Here is a 26248-nt window from a genome sequence, read left to right on the forward strand (position 1 = left end):
ATACCAGGTTTAGCTCATGCATTGGCTCAAGCCAATTTCCCTCTGCTCTTCTTCCTGAAAGCCACTGGTGTTTATCTTAGACATTGTGTGTCCCTTAGGTAGTTGAACGGTGGCCAGAAAGGTAGAATATTTTTTTAAACTACTCTGGAAGTCAACACACAATAGAACAGGCAGTTCTTTCCCCTGCCCAGGTCCCCAGGATAATGGCTGAGCAGTCTTTTGTCACTAACAAAAGTGATACTGATGAATAATGATCAACAGCTGCATCCTGTGTCCAAAACAATAAGGAGGCAGGGATCCAGCTGTTACTATAATCACATAAAAGTCACTCAGTCAATCAGCCCTTACATCTAGATAATTTAGTATATTTAATTGCCTCTATTCTCCTGCATTTCTCCACCATCTTCTGACTGACTGCTCTCAGTGGATATAACTGGGAGTGCCCTGCAAGGCAGCTTCTCTGCAGTGAAAGTTTCTGAGCAGATCCAGCAGCTGTGACGTTCCCCGTTACGTGTCTGGGCTCCTTCAGCCAGGCTGCCTCACCCCCTTCCAACTAAAATTCACATATCTTTTTCTTAGGAGGAACTGGAATAGGATTTTGGCAAAGAAAACATGGACAACAGCATGAGTTGGACAACAGCATGAGTTTTGGATGTGCTAAAGACAAGAGTCATGGCTGAAGCACTGCTGGAAAAAATTCCCTGTTCCCGGGAAATTGTCAGGGCTTCAGTAACTCCTGCATTCTGCACCAGGGCACAGCCATCTTTTAGGGAGGGAGTCGAAAGAATGGCAGGCAGAGTGGCAACAAAAGAAGCAGCAGTTGGTTGTTAAGACATTCTCTCAAGCTGCACAAAACCCAGCGTCAAGCATGTGCCTGCAAGCTGCCCTGTGGGCTTTGTCAGCTCATCTGGCCGTGGAGCAATGCAGCTGTCAGAAGGGACTCGCTGAGCTCAGGTTGTCAGCTCAAGAGAAGCCTGGAAAAAAAAGTCATGGAGATGCTATGTTGGCATCTAACCCTGTTCTGGAAATGGTTTGGCTGTCAAGGTTGTGTTGGGACACCAGTGAAAGCAAATTCAGACTCTGCGAAACTATTTCATTTCAGTGAGCTGAGTAATTCATACCAGACTCTGCCCCCACCCCCCAAAAAAACCCAAAAAACCCCTAAATTTAATTTTTTTCTGACCAACTCAACCCATGCCCTTTATTCCTGAACCAGCCAGAGGCACTTTGTGCAGACATTTTCTGACTGAGCATGACACCTCCTGTCCTGGCATTCCAGAGAGGCTTTCTCTCGCACATCCTTGCAGATGCTGTGCAAAGCAGACAGTGAAGTCAATGCAGGAAGGAGGGATGGATGAGTTGCACTACAACTCCACCCTCAGAATAAAAGTTCCCTCCATCCCCACCCCTCCCCTTGCCTCCCACCTTTTCCTTCAGCCCTCCACACACATGCCTCCCAACACCTCAAATGCAGCTGGAAGTAAAGCAAGTAGGGAACAGTTTTCCTATTTAAGTGTTCAGGAAGATGATTCACAAGCAGTGAAAGCAAAGCAAGGAGCTTAGGACTGCTGAAAGGGCAGCAGGAGCAGTGCTCAAACACATCCTGGCAGCACAGGTGCTTTTTATTTAAGTTGCCGTAGGCCTGGGTATGTTTCTCAAGGTCCTGGCCATGAAGACTTTCTGTGCCAATCTCAATCAAACAGATCCTGCATTACCTTTCTGTGGTAAAAATGTCTTTTTGAAATAATTTGATTGTTATTCACTGAGGCAAAACCCACAAATCCATCTGAGTCACTGAGGCAGTTCCCTGTTATCGTGGACACTGTGTCATTCAGGCTGATTCACAAATTGACCCAGCTTTTTTTCAAAGTATTTTTGTTTATTCCTTTCAATCTCTCTTGACGAGTTGTTCCAGGAGCTTGCTGGTGAGAATCTGTCTTCCCGTTTCCAGCTGCTACAAATTTGTATATAGTGATAGTGATTTGATGCCAACACAGTCTGTACTACAGATAGCTGTGTTGGGGTTTTTTCTCTGCCGTTCATCACTACTATCGGTCCAGTTTATCTCCTCTCAGATTCTGGGTTCACTCTGGTAAACAAGACAAGTTTTTAAATCTCTTGTTTGAGAATTGATTAACATACACAAGAACATAGGGACTTTGTTTTTCATCATAGAACTATCCTGCTTTTACTCCTCCAAACTGAAACCACCTCTTCAGTGACTGGGATGACAATGTTCCCTTAAAGTTTGAAGTTCCCTTCACTTACTTAACAGCAACAAAAATGCATCATCAATATGAATTAGCCAGCCTTACACCAGCTCTAACTTCGTCTCTACCTAAACCTGCTACCTCTGGAGCCCCTGCAGACAGCTATCTGACAACTTGCTTAGCTACCAACAACCAGGAATCCAAGATGGGGTTGTGCCACCGGTGACAGTCACACCCTTTCTCACTTCAGAGCAAGTTTCCATTAGATAAGAGGCTGCTGCAGCTCTGGGGACTCTGGACAGGCCCCAGTATGACTAAAACTGTTTTCTGGGAAGCTTCACTGCCAGTGATGGGCATTCCTGGCCTACAACACAATCCATGTGTCATCTAGCCTGAACTGGCCAAACCTGTAGATACACGTGAAACCACTGGGAATTCATATCCAGAGAAGAGATTGCACAAGTCTCTGTTTCCTCTCTTCTGCTTGGCCACGGGGGCATCACTGCAGCTGTCACTTGGTGCAGCCAAGCCCGGGTGGCTGTATAAATGCCAATACACACGGCACATCTCATCTGAATTCAAAGTGATACACAGAAGCTTACAGCAGTTGGGAGATGACACTGGGAAGTTAACAGGGATATAGATTATTAGAGACCAGGAGGAAAGAATGTGTTCTTCAGTTGAACCTCAAACCTCAACTAACAATCCAAGATGTCACACAGGAAAATCCCGGAGTACAAACAGCATACACTGGTGTGTCATATCCCATATATCATCACCCCATGCTATACCTGTCCAGAATGCTGTGCAGCTTCGTTGGACAGGAGGAGTCTGTGGATTTGGTGATTCATAAAGCAGAAGCTTTAGCCAGAACATACAAAGTTTGTCTGTGCTATTTTCCTCTGCAGTTATTCTACATTAATCACAGTATAGAAACAGCATAGGAAATATAAAATCAATTCTGACAAAGAAATATAATCGTCCTTACAGGGGGTTTCATGAAGTTCCTGGGATATTCTAGAGATCAGTTAGACAGCTTCCCTTTTGGCTTTATGTCATTCATCAAGTCTGTGTTCCCAGAAACTGTTGGGGACTTTTTTCCATGAAGATGCTCAGAGGGCTGGAGCAGCTCCCCTACGGAGAGAGGCTGAGGGAGCTGGGCTGGGTCAGCCTGGAGAAGAGAAGGCTGAGGGGAGACCTCACTGCAGCCTTCCAGTCCCTGAAGGGAGCAGGGGAACAGGAGGGGAATGGGCTTGTTAATGGGCAGAGACTGGCAGGACAAGGGGGAATGGTCTAAAGCTGAGTTTAGAAGGGACGGTTCAGATTAGATATCAGGGGAAAGTTTTTTCCAGAGAGAGTGGTGAGGGGCTGGAAGGGGTTGCCCAGAGAGGGGGTGGGTGCCCCATCCCTGGGGGTGTTCAAGGCCAGGTTGGCTGGGGCCCTGGGCAGCCTTGTGTAGCTCCAGGCTGGAGGTTGGTGGCCCTGCCTGTGGCAGGGGGGGTGGAACTGTATGATCCTTGAGGTGCCTTCCAACCCAGACCTGTCTGTGATTCCAGCAATCAATCAGCAAATTGCTGATCAGTATTACAGCAACCTGCCCAAGGTGGCATTAAATTGCCCATGTCTAGAAAAGAGGGAGCTTTCCATACCTCAGGCAACAATCTCTGCCTGCTACTAACCTCTACACTACTTGTCTTTTTCCTAGTTCTATTTCCATTTCCAGAAAGCTTCCACAGTCCATTTATACATGTCTTTTACCACTAGGTAGCTTTGAATAATTAGAATATTTGCTAGTGCCCTGGCAATGGTTCTGCTGTATTATTTTTCTTAAAGATTTTGCTTGTGAGGAAGATATGAAAGGAAGACTGGATAAGCTCCTGTGACCCTTGCAGCTCTCCACCGTTCCTCACATACTGATGCTCACTCGTAAATTCTCCCCTGCAATTCCTGTAGAGCAGCCTCACAGGAGAGTTACAACAGACATGTTAGCACCAAATGCTGAAGTCTTATTGTTATTGACAATGCTTTTTTCTGGACGTCTCATAGCTCACCCTGTTCCTTTGGCAGGAGCAATATGACTTGAATGACTGAGTGCATCACTTCTGCACTATGCGTCCTGAAGGCCTGTGATGCAGAAGCTGCATTATGTCCAGCCTGGGAAAGGACAGCTGCCAGGGATCACCGTCCCAAAACCAGAGCAGGGAGCTAATCTAGATACTGATTTTATTCCAAATGAATTGTTTAAAGAATATGACTGGCACGTGAATGGTTAGGCCAAAGGCTCGGGGCCTACTTGGAGCAGGGAAACTCCTTTAACTGTATGTGGCAACAGCTGGAGGAGCCAAAGTTTGTGTTAAGCCAAAGGGGCAGGGGAGAAACGTCACCAGGGCTGGGAAGAGAAGAATACACATCATAGCAAGTAAGTGATAGGAAGCAGGATAAAACCATGGGGAAAGGAAGATGCTGGGAAGCAGATAGAGCCACACACTGCATAAAAAATAGAAACTGGTGTGGTTGCTTCTTACACCCAATGTTGTGGGTCAGCTACAAAGTGGAGTCACTGGCCAGTTCCTGTGGCCTCCACAGTCTACAGTCTCTAGGGAAATGTCTGGTTAGAAACATGCCTCACTGCCATCTCTTTTCTCATTCCTCTGCTTTCCCAACAGTGGTTGCTGTCACTTCATCTGACTGTGCCCTTAGGAACCAGGGTTATAGGGAATTATTTCATAAAATCCAGACTGGTTTGGGTTGGAAGGAACCTCAAATCCCATCTAGCTCTACCCCTCCTGCCATGGCAGGGACACTCTCCACTAGATCAGGCTGCCCAAAGCCCCATCCACCCTGTCCTTGGACACTGCCAGGGAGGGGGCAGCCACAGCTGCTCTGGGCAGCCTGTGCCAGGGCCTCACCAACCTCACAGGGAAGAGTTTCTTCCTTATATCTACTCTAAATCTACCCTGTGTTCCTCATCCCTTGTACACAGTCCCTCTTCATCTTTCTTGTTGGCCTCCATCAGACAGTGGAAGTTTGCTTCCCAACCACCAGAAGCATCTCTGACACACCAAAGAGAGCCTGAAAGTTGTTGGCAGTGTTCGTAAATAAAAATTTACTGAGACAAATACAAGATCAGATCATGTGTGTTTCCTGAGCCTATGCAGCTAAAGTGTTTCTAAAACTACGTACTAGTCATAAGATTGGGTTACATACCATATAAAATGTGAGCCAACTGAGGAACGGAAATGAGACAACATTTCTCATTCTGTGGAAAGGATTAAGGTAATCAACAGTTTGAACTCAACTTCCCCATGGGTCTGCAGTTATGTTTTTAAAAATTCCAAGGAGCAAACCTTGAATATTCTGGGGGTTTTTCTGCATTCAGACAGTGACTTTTTTCTACCCTTTCTCCTCCTTGGAGCTGAAGACTTGATCTGAAATGCTTCGTGTTAGGGAAATATCCAGCACCTGGACTGTGAACAAAAAATTCAGAATATAAACTGGTGACACGAAAAGATGTGGACAATGCCCCTTAGGGAAGGCTAGAAAGGGGGGCTGCAAACTAATCCCTTGGAATCTGCTGCTGGGTGAAATTGTGCTCCCAGATACAGAAAAGGCATCATTTTGCCTAAAATGGAGGAGAAATTCATAAGGAGAAATTAAAACCAACTACCATTTCTGAAGCAGATTTTGCATTCCTGGCTTTTGGGAATAGCCTTCAAATACTCTAGAGGTGATAAAAATAGTATTTACAGCTGTAGTTTTGGTAGTTGGACACAAATTTATCGTCTTTTCTCCTGAAAACAAATAGCAATGGGGAAAAAAGTCCAAACCAGAACTGCTGAACAGCTGGAAATAACATTCACTGGCTTGCCTGCAAAGCAAAAGGAGCATTGTTTTCAAAAATGCTTTTTCTAACCCATCCCCTGTCCATCTTCTTTCTTGCCCTGGAGACCTGGTTACTCCTGAGATTAGTGAGAAACTTCTGTGGCACGGCCTGCATATGATAATAAGAAGAGGACAGAGACATTGCCAGTTCCCATAGTTATGAAAACCAGCTCTCTGGGCAGCCTGTTCCAGGGCTCCGTCACCCTCACAGTGAAAAAGTTTTTCCTTATGTTCACATGGAACCTCCTACACTCCAGCTTGCACCCGCTGCCCTTGTCCTATCATTGGACATCACTGGGAAGAGCCTGGCTCCATCCTGCTGACACTCACCCTTTACATATTTATAGACATTTCTGAGGTCATCCCTCAGTCTCCTCCAGGCTAAAGAGACTTGGCTCACTCAGCCTTTCCTCATAAGGAAGATGTTCCAGTCCCTTAATCATCTTAGTGGCCTACACTGGACTCTTTCAAGTAGTTCCCTGATCTGCAAAATCATCTTAGAGAACTGCACTCCCTCCCCTGTGCAGCTTTAGTTACGTGGTACAAGGATGGGACATGCACCAAATCTGCCCCCTAGTCATCGTTCTATCAACTTCAACACTAGTTCTCCCAATCTCCAGTGCAGGCACTGGGCCGTGTACCTAGGGAAGCAAAAGCAAGAATACTCAGCCCACAGTTTCCCACCAAATCATTCAGAAGCACAGGCAGGTTTTAAAGTGACTGTGCTGCCTTAGGAGTCTTGGGGGAAAGTAAAATTCCCATGCTTGCTCCTGCAAGTAACAAAAAGCACAACAGGTTTAAGGAGGCCTGTGGAACCACAGCAGCAACTAACAGATGGATATTATGGCCTCTGGAGGGAAGGAGAGAGAGCACAATGCTGCCAGAAGCAGTTCATAGCAGAGGTCACGTCACAGGGCTGTGCGATGCTGCAGAGAGAAATGGCACTGAGGAAGCTGGAGGCTCTGCAACATGAAGAGAGTACCCAGGCATCAGTCCAAGAGCAGGAAAAAGGGTTAAAAGCCAAGTCTGCTACTCCCAGATGTTTTTCACTTAGTTATCCCTATGTGATTGCTGCCCTTTTATCTGTACATGACCTATTACACTTTTGAATGCTAAACATTGTGACAGCTGAATGAATAGTAAGGAATATAAACATGATTACAGCAAAAACCTCTTTGTATTTGTTTTCTTAGACTAGCTGCAACTTCACAGAATCACAGAATCACAGGGGTTGGAAGGGACCCAGACCATTCTATGATTCTATGATTCTATGACCTGGAGAGCTCATGGGGTCCACCCCCCCTGCCAAAGCAGCTCCCCAGCTCATATTGCACAGGGCGGCGTCCAGACGGGGCTGGAATCTCTCCAGAGATGGAGACTCCACACCCCCTGGGCAGCCTGTCCCAGGGCTCCCTCACCCTCACTGGGGAAAAGTTCTTCCCCATGTTGGTGTGGAACTCCCTGTGCTCCAACTTGCAGCCATTGCCCCTTGTCCTGTCCCCACAGACACTGAGAAGGGGCTGCCCATTCCCCCCTGCATCCCATCCTGAAGATATTTATAAACATTAATAAGATCCCCCCTTAGTCTTCTTTTCTCCAGGCTGAACAGCCCCAGTTCTTTCAGCCTTTCCTCACAGGGGAGATGCTCCAGTCCTTTAATCATCCCTGTAGCCCTTCACTGGACTCTCTTCAGGAGATCCCTGTCTGTTTGATCCCAGGGAGCCCAGAACTGGGCACAACACTCCACATGGGGCCTGACCAGGGCAGAACAGAGGGGGAAACCTTGGACTCTGTTTCCACAAAAGTCTGTGTAAACGTGAAAGATGTGTTAACACAAGATCCTCTTGTGCTAGATATGATAAAAATACCGAATGAGAAAGGCAGGTTTGTCAGCCTGATAGGCAGGGACCTTTGCATGGAAGGGACCAACTTTTATCAGCTTTTGCAGGGGATGCCAGACATTTCAATAAAGAAGAATAATAGAGAATCTTGTAAAGGAGGACAGCCAAGTAATTTTGCTGCTGTTTAAGTCTAGTACCTGTCATGTGTGACAGCATGGATGAAATTAATTTCCAGAAGTCAGGGTAATCCTCAAAGACATCATATTATCATGCAGGTACATAATTCAAACAGGAGTGCAACTGTTGGCAAAGGCGTTTCTGCACCAGAAAAGTGCTTCCATAATTGAACTAGAGCATTACCCTAAAGTTTGTATTGCTGCCATGCTTGGTGCTGCAGGGGTTAATTCAAATTTCAGTATATCTGGTCACAGTGACATCATGTCAGTCAAGCTTGTTCTACTTTAAATTGCTAATTTTGACTCCTTGAAAGAGCCCAGCACGGGGTCACTAAGATGATTAAGGGAGTGGAACACCTTCCTTATGAGGAAAGGCTGAGGGAGCTGGGCCTCTTTAGCTTGGAGAAGAGGACACTGAGGGGTGATCTCATTAATGTTTATAAATATGGAAAGGGCAAGAGCCAGGAGGACAGAGCCAGGCTCTGCTCAGTGATAGCCAGTGACAGGACAAGGGCAGCGGGTGCAGTTGGAGCAGAGGAAGTTCTATGTGAGTATAAGGAGGAACATTTTCACTGTGAGGGTGATGGAGCACTGCAACAGGCTGCCCAGAGAGGTTGTGAAGTCTCCTCTGCAGACATTCAAATCCCACCTGGGTATGTTCCTGTGCGATTCAGTCTGGGTGATCCTGCTCTGGCAGGGGGCTGGACTAGATGGCTCACAAGACGGTATCCTGCTTCCTCAGGTCCTGTTCTTGGTTGACACAACCTTGTCATCAGCCCATCCCTGCGTGTGTCAAGATGGGTATTTGTGACATTCACTTGTTATCAGAGCATTACAGAAGAGACCTCAAAGATCATTTAGTTGCAACCCCCCTGCCATGGGCAGGGACACCCTCCAGGCTGCCCAAAGCCCCATCCAGCCCGGCCTTGGACACTGCCAGGGAGGGGGCAGCCACAGCTGCTCTGGGCAGCCTGTGCCAGGGCCTCACCACCCTCACAGGGAAGGATTTATTCCTAATCTAAATCCACCCTCTTTCAGTTTAAACCCATCACCCCTGATAAAGAGTCCCCCTCCAGCTTTCCAGTAGGCCTTCTTCAGGTACTGCAAGGCTGCTGTAAGGTCTCCCTGGGGCCTTCTCTTCTCCAGGCTGAACAAACCCAACTCTCTCAGCCTGTCTTTATAGGAGAGGTGCTCCAGCCCTCTGATCTTTTTCATCACTCCTCCCGACTCACTCCAACAATTCCATTTCCTTCTTATATTGGGGACACCAGAGCTGGGTGCAGTACTCCAGGTGGGGTCTCACTGGAGTAGAGCAGGGGGACAGAATCTCCTCCCTCAACCTGCTGGTCACACTTCTTTTGATGCTGCCCAGGGTACAGTTGCCTTTCTGGGCTGTGAGCACACATTGCCAGCTCATGTTGAGCTTTACATCAGTCAGCACTCCCAAGTCTGTCTCCTCAGGGCTGCTCTCAGTCCATTCTCTGCCCAGCCTGTCATGCTTGGGATTGCCCCCACCCATATGCAGGACCTTGCACTTGGCCTGTTGAACTTCATGAGGTTCATGTGGACCCATGTCTCAAGCCTGGCAATGTCCCTCTGGATGTTATCCCATCCCTCCAGTGTGTCAACCACACCACACAGCTTGGTGTCATTGGCAAACTTGCTGAGGCCACACTCGATCTCACAGTCTCTCTCCAACAAAATCTTAAGCAGTGCTGGTTCCAGTGCTGACCCTGAGGAACACCACTCCTCACTGGGCTCCACTTGGACACTGAGCCACTGACCACTGCTCTTTGAGTGTGACCATCCAGCCAATTCCTTATCCACTGAGTGGTCCCTCTGCTGAATCCAACTCTCTTCAATCTAGAGACAAGAATGTCATGCTGGACAGTGTCAAATGCTTTGCAGAAGTCCAGGCAGAGTAAATCTGTTAATCTTCCCTTACCCACTAATGCTTTAACCCCATCATAGAAGGCCACCAAATTTGTCAGGCCTGATTTGCCCTTAGTGAAGCCATGTTGGCTGCTCCTAATCACCTCCTTATTTTCCATGTGCCTGAGCACAGTTTCCAGGAGGATCCACAGTTTCCAGGAGGAATATGGTCCATGGTCTTGCCAGGTACAGAGGTGAGGCAGACTGATCTGTAACTCCCCAGGTCCTTTTTCATTTTTTAGCAATGGGGGTTATGTTTCCCCTTTTCCAGTCAGTGTTTTTAAAAAGCCATATCTTCCTCACTCCACAATTAGTTACACCCTTTGCTATGTTTCTTGAAAACTGCCCTGCTGTGCCTACAAATCAGACAAATGGTCAATTGTCTGCTGTTATTCATACCTGCTTAGCAGCATTTTTAGTGGAGAAAATGAGCTCAACACTCAATTAACATGTGACATTTTTGCAATAGCAGAATCTGGGAGTTTCCACTGCCTTGTCTCACTTACCTGTCCTCAGCAGTAATTTGTGTACAACACAGCGCGGACCAAGAGAGTCTCTGTGTGTGAAGTCCCTGTGGAAAGGAACACTCTCTTCTTTTCGGATCTCACCACTAATTTTATGCTCTAATCTCAGGTTTAACTATTTAAAAAGAGACACAAACTTTTAGGTACACCCAGGCATTTGGAAATCGTTGCAAATACAGGTAAATATCCAGACAAATTTTTCCTGGCTGGAGCATTTATTTCACCACTCCATGTTCTGAATGCTCTGAGATTTCTGAGGGGTACAGGTTATAGTTCCTTTACCCTAACTTCTCCTCACTTGTAACCAGCACAATGAGTTAGTCAAGTGGAAAGTACCAGGGTGATCACAGAAGATGCTTGTACATAGAAGACACTACATACAAAGCTTTTGTGACTCTGAATATGTTCCCAAATACATAGCAGTTTCCAGGACATTTCAGGACATACTAGTATTAGACAACCATAACATCTCTGATAGACACAAGGAAAAGCCACCCACACTCTTCTCAAACTGTTCCACTTTACATTGTATAAATATTTTCAATGCAGTTTACAGTTCTGGGGTGCCTCTACTATGAAACACATTCCTTTTGCAGGTTTTTTTTTCAAAACACTGCTAATAGAATATCCTCTGTTTTGAAAGCCTGGCTCAACAATTGTTATTTCATTTACATTAGGAAATTTTTATTCAGTTGGTACAAAACAACTTGACTGAAGAACACAAATTTAAAAAAGAAATTAGCTCCTCTCCATGTGCTTTCACACAGAAGAACTGTAGTAATGTTTCCTACATAGCAAGGAACAAAAATTAACTCACTTCAATGTGCTTCCTTCCAAGCACTGGCGCTTTTTTAACAGATACTCAGTTTGTTTCTGTTTCAAATATTGGCAAAAATGTCTTTAGCTGTAAAATCTCAGAGATGGGTTCCTCTCTTTCCTGGTAAAAATCAAGCCCAGTCAGCAGCTCCACATCCCGGACACGTGCAGAATGAGCCTGAACTCTTTCTTCAACCCATTCAGAAAGTGTCTTGTTTTCCTGCCAAAACCAAGAAGAACAATGCTCAAACACATGAAAGGCACTCTCTTGTTTGGGGGTGGTGTTAGACAACAACCAGTGTTCAAACTGGTTGGCCAGACTAAAGGCCTCCAGTTGGTAAAACTTCATTCAGGGTTTCCTAGACATCCTTACAGCCTCAATACTTAGGGATCTCTTGAAAACACCATCAAATGGATATCCCCTCTCTCCACCTCCAGTGAAAGAGAGAAGCAAAATTAGGCTGAAATGGCAGGTGTGACTTTCAACTACAAAGTACAGCTGAGTCATGTTCTAACCACAGAAGTAAGGATCGTTTCAGCTGCAGCATAAATTAGCTCTGGTGCTCAAGCTCGTCAAACAGCAGACACCTGCAAATCTGAAAAGTCCTTACAGCAGCTCAGTCTTGGTTTTTGGATAGCAATAAAAATTGCTAGAGGGACAGGGAAATCAGTGGAAATGGAAGCACTAATCAATCCAAAGCTTTATTGTTCATGCCTTTAACACAAAGGTTTTCTATAAACAGGTAGTAACATCCTTTCCCACTACCAGGAGCTGCTTTTGCTACAAATGGCTCACTAACTTTACATCACTGCAAGGCACAATGAACAACAAGTACAATGATGTTTGGGGGTTGTTGCCAAATGTTAATTTCTAAAATATAAAGACTAATTCATGAAAATGATTTCTTTTGTAGACTGAGGCTGTTCTCTGCTACCAAAAGGGTCACGGGGCGGTTGTGGATTATCCACACCACAAATGAGGAGACGCCCAAGTTGTTCCTAAGCAGCAACAAGCTTTCACCCCCCTGGAGTTATGAGTTCAAAGTTATAACTAAACTAAACACGCACAATTGTATTGCTCTGAGGCTGTTCTGAGTCTGTGCAGCCACACTTGTGTGTGGGAAGACTCTGTAATACTCTCACTGAGCTTAGGTACCTTCTGCATCCCAGAGTTTATGGAACAGACACTCAGCTGGCTCAACAATACACATTACACCCAGCTAATTTATTTTGGTTGCTAGATTTACACTGTAAGTGGTAAGCACAGATTTTATTTAATTCAGGTATGAATTTCAACCACAGAACTGTCCATCCAAATGCCTTCTGTCTCATTTCTGATAAAGGTAGAGCAAAGGATGGAAGGCATTCTAGCTACACTGGAGTAACACTCAAAGTCCTCTGATACCTCTGGACTAAGTTTATCCTGCAATCTTCCATAAAGCTGTCCCTTCACCCTCTTGGCTGTGCTGCTGTCCTCAGCCCTTCTCACATGACAGCGTTTCCAAGTCCTCTCATCAAACCCTCCTTTATTCTTCTTCCTTGCTTTCCATCACCTTATCAGGTTCCAGATACCTCACCTGGAGCTTCTTGCTCTCCCAGTCAATGCTTACTCACACTCACATCACGGGGAATGAGTCAGTTGAACACTTGGACTTCTGAAGATTCTCCAGATGAGTAGAACCCACTGGGAATCAGTACACCAAGCTCACTGGCACACCTGAGCATGGAACTGTACTTACAGGGCAGCTTTCAGTGTTGTCAGGTCGATGAGGAATGATAAAAGACAAAGCATCCAAGGAGCCTGAACAGTTCAGTGGCGTGTAGGACTTGTTCTTGCAGCTAGTCAGAACCACAAAGTAATGGGTTGGGACGGGGATTTTTGTATTGTTTACATGCCTGCAAAAGAAACAGCCATTATCAGGACACCAAATCATTGATGCTGTTGGTAATTTATAGAACTTAGCACACATCTTTCACAACTCTATGTCTTTTTATTAATTTCATACTTGAAACAAATACCTGCTGGTTTAGACAGCCTGTTTCATGAACATGCATGGACTAGTCCTTTCACACCAAGCAGTCCCACTGAACCCAACAGCATTGCTTACATGGTCAGCACTCTACTTTGCCAGAGCCAGAGATCTCTACATCTGGAAAAGGCAGGATAGAGCATTGTATTTCCCTTCCTTACATTCAGAACTTCAACCACATGAAACTGAACCGAAGAAACACGACAAGAGAATTAACTCCTGGTTAAGAAATGCCCAAATGATGACTCATGGCTGTGTGCCATGGACACCCAACTGAATGTGCCTTTGCCTTCCTTTTCTGACTATTCCACTAACACAGTCGCTTTCATGTATAAACTTATGAGGACCTGAATCCTTCCCAAATCTGCTGTACGTCTTCAGAATTCCCCAGATCACTGTCCCTGAAATCAGTGACTGACTAACCCTGCTGAATGAGACGTGCTTACTCCAAACTGCAGGCAGCACGATGTGGTTGACTGGGTATGACAGCATTCTGCTTGGAAGGAAGTTCCAGTGTCTCCTCCCTTCCACCCTCCTACTCCGTGGTAGAGCAAACCATTTTTGACAGATGTGGTATTAAGTCTCGCCTTGAATAAAACATCTCCAGTGACAGTCTCAACTGTGCAGATTTCCCAGCACTTTTCTACTACATAAGTGTTCTTACTGTCAGAAAGCATTTGCCCTATATTTGGAACAAAGTTGTTTGTTCTTATTCTGGGTTTTCTTCCTTCTGTCCTCATTCACTAACATAAATAATTGGTCTTTATCTTTTATATTTCTCTTTTATATATATATTTTATGTAAGTCTTTTATTATTCCTGTTTCTATGCACAGATGAGTTTTAAAATGCATTTTGTTATGTTACCAGAGCTCACCCAAATGTGTCTAGAACTCTTCAGACCTCTAAGTGACTCACACAAGCCATAGCTATGCATGTTTGACTGCTGGTTTGCCATGTACTTACAGCTTAATTTCATCAAGAGTATCAAAATGGCCATCGTAATTGTAATCAAACACTGGTCCACTGACAACATTTACTCCATTTCTTTCTCTAGCATACTTCAGAAGCAGCACATCATGGAAATAGTCCCAAATAGCTGTCATTAAAAGAAAATATAAGCATTTTATTTACTTATTTAACATAAATTGGAAGTTATTTTGCCACTGAAGAAAAAGAGCATATTTCCTTTCTCACTGTAGATGAATAATAAGAAGTTCTGAACTCAACTGCCTGTAAAATCTACTCCTTTCACAAAATCTGGATTTTGTCAGAAGGGACATACTCCACTCTTCATTGAAAGAGTCATGGTTAATGTTGTAATAGCTCCTTGAGGTCCACTGCAGTACTGGAGATACTGCATTTGGTTCTAGAGCTGAGGTCACTCATTTCTGGCCTCTCTGCCAGCACCTGCAGCGATTCTGAATAGCAGCATTAGAGAATAGTTTTGTAAAAGGAACATTTGCCACCTAAGAGCTGGTCTAACTCTACAGAACTAAGGTCAAATAGAAGCTGGCAATTTGGCTTGCTTCACAGATGTTATTTGAAAACATAATATTGTAGAATATAAAGTAATCAGACTATTTGAGTATTTACAGCTCTGATGGCAAAGAACCAGCTGGGGTTGAGGAGTCGAGGGCACCCTGTATTGATTTACCTCCTGTGTATGGTCTAGCAGAGCTTCTTGCCAGTTTAAAGCTCTTGTAGTTTTCCTTGGAAAATTGGATTTTCATGTCATTCATTTCTTTGGAAGATTAAGGACACAGGTTTTCTGTATCTCTGGTTTTTATATGACATGAGTGAATGAATAAAGGAGATCTGAATGCATTAGAAAGGTAGTTACATCCTTGGTTTTCCTCCAGCTTTTTTCCTTGTGCAATTCTTTCTACCCTTTGTTAGAGGAAAACGAGCATAGACCTAAGAGTAAACCAGGACCATGTGCAGCTCTAGAGAATTTCCTTTCAGTCAGGCTGTATGGAAGGAGTTAATGTAGCTGCTTTCTGCACTTGTACAATAGGAACATCTGCCTGAAGTAAATACTCCAAGTTTAATATCATCTGGTTTGAGTTCCTGTTTGATGAAACAGGCACTGTGTCGCTATTGTTTCCAAACTTGGTCCTGTTTTCCACTGAGACCTTGCAAAAGGAAAGAACAAGTGCCATTTTTATTCACCTGGAGCGTTTCTCCAAGGGGATATTTCCAGGAGAGTTTCACAGTTAGCATTTCATGTAAGGACAGCACACAGGAGATGAATTAAAAAGTCAAAAGTGAAAAGGTAGAGATGAAAAGCAGAGGCCAGACAGGACTATGCACAGAAAAGAAAAAAAATGCCCCAACTTATAGAAATGCATTTTAAAATTTCACACTTCTACTTTTAAAAAGTTTTAAACATATTTGCTCAAGATCTGGACATACTGCAGGCCCTGCAGTCATGTTTCTAAGGCCCTGTCATGGCTTCATCAAATCCAGATGAACTTTGCAACCTACCTCTGAAAGCTATGTACATGGGAACAATATTGCTGGTGAGTAAGGCATCATACTGTTCAGATGAAGATGAACTGAAGTCTACACAAAAGAGCAAAGTACAAAATAGTAAAATACCATACAAAACCAAATTCAACACATCACTATCAGTTGCTGGTGCATGTAATTCAGTTGCCTTCTACAGGTGAGCACGAGTGTATGATCCTACTGCAAGCACATGTCCAAATTTATTAGTACAGTCTGTTCAATAAGGTAATTCTCAAATCTGACAACAGTAAACGAATATTCATATGGAGGATGAGGGATGGACCTTCACTCCACCTCTTCACATCTTTCCCATCAGTTTTCATCACATTCAAGTCATTCCATTTTTAAAAGAAACCTTCAGTGTTCTGAGCTGCAAACACCCTGACACAAGTCCTGCTTTTGGGCAGTCTGCCAGCGCTGCAAACCTTTTCTGCCCAACATGCTGATCCAAGGCAGTTTGTTTTGGTGTTTGGGTATATGTTTAAACATAAACCCACATCCAGCTGATTAAGACTTTCTAAGCTCTAGCTATAAAAAGAACCATGCTCACTGGGAGGATAGAGGAAACTGTGGTTGAAGGGCAGCTCTTCTGAGTAGTCGGAACAATTTTGGCTCTGAGCAGCAGGGATTCTAACATCAGCCCGCAGACAGTCTGAAACAGTGGGAGGAAGAGGAGATGTGTCTTCCTGTGAAAAGGGGATAAAAAAAACAGCATTACACCCACAGCTGTGGCTAACCCCAGGCTTTGTATGGTTTAACTTTCTAGAATGGACTTCACTGAATCTTCTCCTATTTTCACAGTGAATCAGGTCAATGCAAGTAACTGATGATTTCTGCCTAGTGTTTTTCCTCTGCTTCTGTTTTTTGCTAATTCAGGGAAACCCTTATGCAGCGTGTAAGACTGTCCTAGTGAAATGCAGCTACACCTTAGGCAAAAACAGGGCACAAGTTTGGCTCATTCGTCATTTTTACATATTTCTGGCAACACAAACTTGATGTCACATCCTCCTGGAAAGCAGCTGGTATATAAAGATGACACTGTCACCTCATCTTAGCACCTGAGGATGCAATCTCCATAATAAGAGTCTGTGTTGTATAAATTCATAGCAAAGCCACTGCATTTTCCTGGCTAGCTTCACTAACTTCAGCTGAGACACATAAACATGCATACTAGCTCACAGCTGGCCAGAAGTGGCTAGTAGGAGTATAATAATTTCTACAATCTTTACTTTTTTCTTACTACACCCTTTTCTGTAACCTTTATTGTCATTTTTCAATAGGATAAAGCATCAGAACATGCTTTTCTGTTTAACTGCACTTTCTTTCTCATGCAATTCATTTTCACTGTGGCAAGAATGGGCCATATTTATTTGCTTTACACCTTTCTAAACACTAGTTAAACACCTAAATTGATTTTCAGTCCATTGTTTGATTGGCTAGAACCAAGCAGAAATAAAGAACTGGACTGTTCTTGTTGTGCCTTCCTGGTGCCCAAAGCAACAAGGTTACCCAGGTCACCAAATAACCAACGTTTTAAGCTCAGTCATTGAGCTGGGATAGTCAACAATGGCTTCAACTTCTGCATGGTCTCTGAAAGGAACCACGAATCAAAGTAACAGATACCTGAGTAAACATGCCAAGGCCTGTCCTGAGGAGAATTGCACAGTGGTCACAGCTAATGTTACCCAGATACAACAGGGAATCTGCTTTTGACTTGTGTCATGAATCTGGGCTACTCACAGCAGTCACATTTTCTCCAGCTGACAGTGACAGACACCACTCGACTCTTCTCAGTTCTTTCACATTTCTTGGTGCTTACTAGATGAGCTATGGGCTCTAATCCAAGTGCCAAGGCAGGTGGATTAGAACTCCTATGTGATGGACACATATGCAATGCATTATATAACCTGTTGTAGCTTGACCTTGGCTGGAGGCCCACCAAAGCTGGTCTATCACTCCCCTCCTCAGCTGGACAGGGGAGAGAAAATACAACAAAAGGCTGTTGGATCAAGGTAAGGCCAGGAAGAGACCACTCACTGATGAACATCGTAGGGCAAAACAGACTCAACTTTGAAAAATATTAATCTATTACTCAGCAAAACAGAGTCATGGGAAATAAAACCAAATCTTAAAACACCTCTCCCCAACCCTTCCTTCTTCCTGGACTCAACTTTACCCCTGGTTTCTTCCCCTCCTCCCTTGCAGCTGCACAAGGAGACAGGGAAGGGAGTTACAGCCAGTTCATCTCATGTCTCTGCTGCTCCTTTCTCCTCAGAGGGAGGACTCCTCACACTCCTCCCCTAATCCAGTGTGGGGTCCCTCTCACAGGAGACAGTCCTTCACTGTGAGTCCTTCCCATGGGCTACAGTACTTCAGTAACTGCTCCAGTGTGGGTCTCTTCCACAGGGTGCCAACCTTCAGGAACAGCCTGCTCCTGCATGGGTCTCTCACAGGGTCACAAGTCCTGCCAGAAAACCTGCTCCAGCATGGGTCATCTCTCCATGGGTCCACAGAGCCTGCCAGGAGCTTGCTCCAGTGGGGGCTTCCCAATGGGCTGAAGGGGAATCTCCACTCCAGCACCTGGAGCACCTCCTGTCTCTCCTTCTTCACTGACCTTGGTGTCTGCAGAGCTTCTCATATTTCCTTATTCCTCTCTCTGGCTGAAAAAATATACCACTCTTTTTTTTTTTCCCCCTTTCTTAGATATGTTACCCCAGAGGTGCTACCACCATTGCTGCTGGGCTCAGCATTGGCCAGTGGTGGATTCATCTTGGAACGGGCTGGAATTGGCTCTGTTGGACCTGGGGGCAGAAGCCACCCCTATATCCCCCTGCACTGACAAACCCTTGCCACACAAACCCCAAACATCTGTATTTTCACAAGCAGTCCCATACATTTAGGAGGTGAAGGCTGCTCATGGCTATTTCCAGTGGATATCATGGGAGAAAATTCTCCAACTGAAGAAATGAGAGGTCACAATGAACCTCCAAACTCTCAAAATACTGAAAAAACAACCACTGAAGATCATCACAGCTTGTTTTTCAGGGATCTACAAGTCAGCAAGTAAACAATGTGAAAAGCTCCTGAGGGATGACAATGGCTGTGTCTGTGTCACCCTTTAATTGTATCAGCAGTTAATGTGACCCCAGATTGCAGGCTGTGTTGCTAATGCTCTGGGAATTAATACTCTCTGCTACTACCTCTCTTCATTTCTATTCCTCAAAATAGAGGAATAAGCTATTTTCAAACAGACAAATCTATAATAAGAATAGTGCAATTCCCAAAGAAGCTGTTGAAAGTGCTCATGTATTGAAAAATGGGATCTTGACAGTGACAGCCCCCACCTCAAAACTTCAGAATCAGAAAAAATCATCCAGCACCAATTCAACAGCTTTGGCCCTTTGGCTCCTTGTCTTTAAGGTCCAAGAACTATAACCTCTTCTGAAGAAAACAGTTACAACTGAAAAAGGGCTTTGCCTTCACACCATGATGCCTTTTGTGATGCACGTTATTGCCTTTTGACCAGCTAGCAATTAATGTCAGGAAGCACGAGTTACTGGCACTGTATGAAAGGGTTTTAAGCATCTGCTGTGGTCTCTCATATCAACTTCAGCCACCTTCAGGAATCTTTTCAGTAGTCAAGAACTAAAAATACTAAACCACAAAACCCCAAACTCCCACAATCCCCACTGCTCTGAGATTTAGTTCCAAAAATCCCAGTGATTTATACATGTTTCATTGGTTTTTTCACACCATTAGAGGACAGATCACATTGTGTTATGTTTTATTATATGTATTTTATAGTAAACTTCAGTGATTCTACACATCAAAACTATTGAAATTGCACAGGTGTTTGCAAGTAAGTGGAGGGACTCTCTTTGTGCAAGACAATCTGCCTTTCTGCCTGGAAGTTGAGTATAAAACCTGAAGAAAATAAATTTCCTTCAATCATAAATTTTCCTTTGCCTGAAAATACTAAGCAACCAAAACTCTACCCAACAGAATTTATTTAATATCTGTAACTACACATTATTCATAATATACCTGACTCTGGTATCACATCCAGGTGCACTAATACTGTGCAGACTTGATGGATCAGCCCAGTTTCAAAACTTCCAAATCACAAAAAACCAGCAAAATTCCAGTCTGCATCATCTACTTAATTGTTTAAGCCTTTCTCTATAGCTGCCTAATGTCAACAAACAAATGATGTAAATCACTGCACAGGCTTTATCCACAGTGTAAATAACTCAGGATGTAATAAAAAATTCTGCAGAAACAGCAATTTGCTGTGATTCCAAAGTATTGTAGCCAAAGCTTACAGTCACAGGCATCAGCCCTATCCCTCTGTCCTTCCACTACTTTTATAATGAATAAAGCTTTTTTCTCTTGATTAGCATATGTTGTAACAAAAAGATCACAGTGCCCGTTCACTGGGTAATCCAGCCAGTGAGTGAATCTCACTGTTGTACCTCTGAGAGTCTTAATCATTCACTGCTTCCCACAGTGTTGCATAAACCACTACAAGAGACCCACAAATACATATTTCTGTTGATTTTGATGTTATATTGGGCAAAAAAATTCTTTATATACTTCTTTTCCAAATGAGAAATTGGTTTTCAAGAAAGGAAAAGGACTTGTCAGTTAATCTCCTTCTTTTGAGCTTTTTGATGCTGGTGCTGAAATATTGCAAAGAACCCAGCCCTGGTGGGACTTCTTAACCTTCTTAAAGCAAAATCAGAAAAAAAATCTGCTCACAATTACCTGGTTTTCACTAGGGTAAGGCACTTTCATATTAAGCTATAACAGATCCCCAAATAAAACATCCTCTTTGTTGAAATGGATGTTTTGATTGAGTAGGCTCTAAGCCTTCTTAGGGTTGGATTTGGGATCCTTCACCCAAATTGTGAAAAATCAGTAGAAAGTGTGGAGTAAAACTTTTCTGACATCTTAACATTCCAGCAGCATATATTTGATTAAAATAATGTTTGTGCTGAGAAAGTCAGAAATCAGGTAGAGTGAATAACACTTCTCTCCTCAGGCAGAAAAAACAGTGTAAAAGTTATTTCCCCAGGGCAACTAAGAAAAAGGGTCAAATTACAGGGGGAAGGAAGCCTGTGAATATCCACTAGTTTACTGACCCTGAAAACTCAAACAGTTTATTCCAGAGCCACATGCCTTTGAACTCCTGGAGGTTCATTCAGTTATGATTATATTTTTCAGAAGTCATGTAATGTAATAGAGAGTAAATAAACTGAACATACAGAAATTTGCTTTAGTACAAAGTGTCTTGCAGAGTTGTACAAAGGTTTGTTAATTGGACAAATATCACAGTATTCATGGGAAAACTTAAAATCTGATTTTGGAAATTACAGCCTGCTTTTCCTCAGGAATTGACAGGCAAGTTACAGCCCTAACTTGACAGCTTAGCCCTTTTACAGAAGAGGCTTAGTGGAAGCTCTGTTCTACTGTACTTTTGAGCCCCTAACAGATGATATTCCCACCTTTTTAACCAATATTTTAAGCTACTTTAAACTTAAAAGATATCAAAGACACTGCTTCAGACGTAAGGGCCTTAGTCACATGGCATCCACCAGTCCTTAACCAGGATTTCTGATGAATGAGCTACATTTTCCATCAGTTATATTACAGATTTGTACAGTTATTTGATAACTTACAGGCTTATTCACAGTGTATGCAGACCACAGGGGCATCCAGATATCATGGCAGTATCCACTCACGTACTGATGATGTGAAAGGAGGCAGTAAACCTTGTTCTTCTGAAGAACTCTGGGTCTCCCATATGGCAAATGATAAGAATTTGCTTTCTTTACTAGAATAAAAACAATAACTACTGATTCAACCTGCTATAAAATTTTGGGTAGCACAAAGGTTTAAGAGAGCAGAGAAAAACATAAACTGAAACATTAATAAGTACAAATAAAATCAACAGCAGACATGGGCATGTGTTTCTTCAAGTTCTTAGCTTCTAGAGTGGAATAAAAATGCAGAAAATACTGTTCACGTGATGTTCAACATACACCAGCCAATGTAACATACCAGACTTGCAAATTCTTATTTCTCTGCAATTTCATACCAATAGAAATATTTTGAACTTATCTTGACAGTGAAGTGAAGTTTGTATCGTATTTGGCTAAGAAGCATTACAATGATTCCTAAAATTTCCAGAAGCCCCATTAAAAAAAAACACAGAGAAATATCTATGGGAAATTTTTATCAGAGAAAGGCAAAAGTATGGTTACAAGGTAGGGAACAAGAGCTATGGCATATAGTCTGCAAGCACTCAGCCTTTCTCCAAAGAACACTGAAAGCTGTGTGGATTTTTCCTAGATTGTAATGGTCCTCAGATCCAGTTCCTATGCATAAATGTTGCTACAACAGTATCAATCAGTACTTTTTTAAAGAAATGCAAAAAAAAAAAGGAAGAAAATGTTATGCTTGGCTTTCCTTTAAATTGCAATAACATTGCAAAAATTCCCAATGAAGCCAATAACATGAAATTTAGACCAGGCACAAATTTAAAACTTCTGCTGTCCTTTGAACTTCTTGCTACTTACTTTCTTCTGCAGTGAGATTTAATCTCCTGTTTATTTCTGAAACATCTGATATCTGCAAAATATAAAAGAATCATTCAGAATTCATCCATAGATTTTAAAAAAACTAAGAAAAGAAAACATGCTTGACAAAGATAATTAAAAGATCCCAGAAACCCCTACTTGACTGCATGTGCATCCCAAGTCATCTGTGGTAGTCAGATTGAGAACTGGACATGAAGCAGGAGATGAGATTTCTTTTTCATGTGAAGGATTGTAATAGGGTGTTTTTAAGAGGTGATTCAAGCTGCCATGTGTTCCATTGTTTGGTGCTGGTGTGATATGCAGCAAATCTGTTGAAACATTTGAAATTTGTAGATATGTTTTAAAGGTATTTTAAGACTAAACCATCATTTTAAAAAGTCATTATCTTTTCAATTCTATGCATTTCCTATGCCATCATTCTAAATATAGAAGAAATAGCTTATTCAGTTATTTAACTATTATGGCAACTACTACCATCTCCTTGCCATTTTCTAGGTATGAAGATTAACTGCTCTCTTCCACTGCATGCAGATCTGGTAGTTGAGTATTTGAGTACTACTGATACAGTTCTATACTTTGCCATGACACTCAGAAGATTAGATGGCTGAAAGCAGAGTGGAAATGTGATTGCAAATGGATCACAGAATCAAAGAATCACAGAGCTGTAGGGGTTGGAAGGGACCTCAAGAGCTCATTGGGTCCAACCCCCTGCCAGAGCAGGGTCCCTAGGACAGGTCACACAGGTCAGTGTCCAGAGGGGCTGGAATCTCTCCAGAGATGGAGACTCCACACCCCCTGGGCAGCCTGTCCCAGGGCTCCCTCACCCTCACTGGGGAAAAGTTCTTCCCCATGTTGGTGTGGAACTCCCTGTGCTCCAACTTGCAGCCATTGCCCCTTGTCCTGTCCCCACAGACACTGAGAAGGGGCTGCCCATTCCCCCGTGTCCCACACTTGAGATGTTTATAAACACTGGTAAGATCCCCTCTCAGTCTTCTCTGCAGGCTGAACAGCCCCGGTTCTTTCAGCCGGTCCCGCTGTGAAGTGCACCAGCCTGCTGCATTTTTGTGTGAAGCTTTAATTCATGTTTTCTGAGGCACATCCTTCCTAATTGCTCACAGCCAGGACCACAACGGTCCATTTACACTATGAGCAACTCTCTGAGATTCCTATCCCAAAATTTTCCACAGGCACAGTCTCGACAGCAAGGCCACGTGGCAGGAGAGTTTCTCTCTGATTCTTCAGAGGACTCCCTGTGCAATCAGAAACAAACCTCAAATTAAACTTGTTTCAGTTAATTCTTAAGACTGTACAGAAAGCAAAAGAGCATGACTTCAGTGCTTTGTGTGAAAACCTAGCTTCTGAATGAATTCACTGCAGGTTTAGTTCCTCTTCTCCTAGCTCTTACAACACTGGTATTTGAAAACACTGTTGGTTTGTTATCTAGAGTACTGAATTGTTTCTACTCACCACACAAAAGGTTGTAAACCTCAATGTTTTCAAAAGCTTCCACTTCTGTTTTGTCTTTAAAGCTTGGGCCATATGCTAAGAATATAGCCTAGATTGTAATAAAGCAAAAGTTGTTACCTAAAGGAATCAAAATTCAAAACCAATTCAGTTGCATTTTAGCAAAACAGGGACACTGGAACAAAATACAGGGTTTTTTGATAGCCATAAAAGTTAAAGTACAGGATTGTGGTGGTGAAGAAAGCAAATTTTGCCAATTGCATTTAATTTCAAGAAAAATGCAAAACAAATTCATGTCCCAGGGTACTTGAAACTACATAATGAAGGGGGGGAGGGTCAGTGTTGTTCTTTAATATTTTGATGCATACTTACAAACCTTTTTTTTGCTGTGTTTCCAATCCACACCTTTCTATGTTTCCCTTGTAACAGTAAGAATGCCATTTCAACTCACAGATCCTATCTAAAGACTGACATTGAGCCAGAAATGAGAGCACTGGGGTGTGGGGTCTGTTTGTTTGTCTGAATATATGCTGCATTCTCAGGAGTCTTTGGGTCACTTAAGACCCTATAGCCATAGCTAAAGCAGGCAGCAGGGAACCAGGAGGACGGGCCCCAAGCTCAGCAGAGTCCTGCATTAGTACCATCAATGGTATAGTAACATAGTGCTGGGCAGCACCTGCTGGGGTCTGCAAGCACTGTAGCAGACCACTGATACAGTCTCACATTAGTTTTTACTCTACAAGCCTCCTGAGCTGCCTGTGCTAACACACAGGAAACATGACTGAACAGGACAGTGATCTGTTCTCAAATAATACTCTGATGTTCCCATAGTAGAGAAGGAACTCTTAATTTGTTTTAAAAAGACAGTATTACAATATTTTGTTCCTTTATAAAAAAAAAAATATATCCTCAGTCATTGTGCCAAAAGCTTAAGGTTATTTATGATTAAGGTTTCCTTGTGAACCAGAATTTGCCTTTTCTTTCCATACAAACATTCAGCACCATTCTGATCAGTAAACTGACATATTTAACACAGTTGTGAAGATCTGGAAGAATCTGATCCATACACAGAAAATATGGGACTAGGAGTAGCATGCTGGACCCTACTTAAAAGGCTCCCATCACAGAACGTCCATGAAAAACCAACAGCTCCAGACCTCAAAATACACACACCTGGGTGACGTGGTAGAACAAGCACACTGCAAAAACTGCCATGTGTCCTGTGCACTGGCAGGTCACCTGGCACACCGTGGGTTTCTATGGAAGATGTAAGGCATGAGTAGGTCATCTTACCTCCATGCTTTTAAACTCGTTGTTATAGCCATGGTTACCCCTGTCACAGTAGGTGTAAGTTCCATCCCTGAGGAGAAACCATCATGTCGTGTAAACAGAGATGCCACAAGCAGAACCACTCTATGACAGTCATCCTGAATCACTGGTCTCTGGATCATGTCCTAAGAACTGACTCTGGCATAACACTGCAGCACTTTTTGCTCATCCAGTGTTCACTTCTCTGAAGATCTCTTTCTGCTGTAACAGAGCTTGCTATGAAAAGAAATAAATCACTCTAGGTAGCTACTGTGTGTACAGTGAATGGCTGTTTTCAAGATAAATTGAGAAAATGGGTATTCTTGAACTGGGGCCTCCACCTAGCTAGAATTTTCAGAACAAGTGTAGTCCATGTAGGAAGAATTCCTCAGTTATATTCTGCAGTATCTGCATTTTAATTAAAAAATTATAATCTGAGAACTCTGCTGTTGTCCCCTGTGGAACAATATCAATATGTCTGCATGGGATTTTACCCTCCAACACAGTGCATTTTCATCATGGATTCTAAAGGGTGAAGGAGAGATGTGGATGTGTGGATGTGTTATAGGATTAGTAACATCAGAATACTCTGACTTATAATGACTAACACTTGTTTTAATGTACCTGTTGCTGAGATACAGGGAAAGATAAAGTCATCTCATAATGATTCCATGCACAGCTGTTAAGGACATGTATCCTGTTTTCAGAGGCACAAGAATATTTGAGCACAGTTAAACACATGATGAATGTGAGATTTTTTCAGTGACAAGGGTTTTTTTATATGTCCAGGACATTTATAAGGTTCCACCAAAACTAACAATTAAGTCATATACTGATTGAGTATCTTCTACTATTCAAATAGTCTTGAAATTACAAGTTGGCTCATGCTTCTCTGATGTGCAACACTAGCTCAGTAACTACAGTATTGCTATTAACACCACAGATTTGTGTTGAGTT

The 26248-nt window shown here is 43.1% G+C and overlaps 1 protein-coding gene across 1 annotated transcript in view; it reads right to left on the reverse strand.

Moving 5' to 3' along the window:
* Nucleotides 1-11427: 11427 nt before the first annotated feature.
* Nucleotides 11428-26248, reverse strand: part of ENPP3 (ectonucleotide pyrophosphatase/phosphodiesterase 3) — a gene marked incomplete at both ends in the record, with an annotated part of 39817 nt that continues 24996 nt past the window's right edge. Inside the window, 10 exons of the mRNA XM_084262336.1 lie at nt 11428-11601; nt 13121-13277; nt 14376-14508; nt 15897-15974; nt 16471-16606; nt 21599-21753; nt 22499-22550; nt 22658-22827; nt 23987-24074; nt 25277-25343. Of these exons, the coding sequence (XP_084118462.1) occupies nt 11428-11601; nt 13121-13277; nt 14376-14508; nt 15897-15974; nt 16471-16606; nt 21599-21753; nt 22499-22550; nt 22658-22827; nt 23987-24074; nt 25277-25343 (1210 nt within the window). The remainder of the gene's footprint in view (nt 11602-13120; nt 13278-14375; nt 14509-15896; nt 15975-16470; nt 16607-21598; nt 21754-22498; nt 22551-22657; nt 22828-23986; nt 24075-25276; nt 25344-26248) is intronic.

Source organism: Gallinula chloropus (assembly GCF_964237585.1).
Source record: "Gallinula chloropus genome assembly, chromosome: 3".
Taxonomy (NCBI): Eukaryota; Metazoa; Chordata; class Aves; order Gruiformes; family Rallidae; genus Gallinula; species Gallinula chloropus.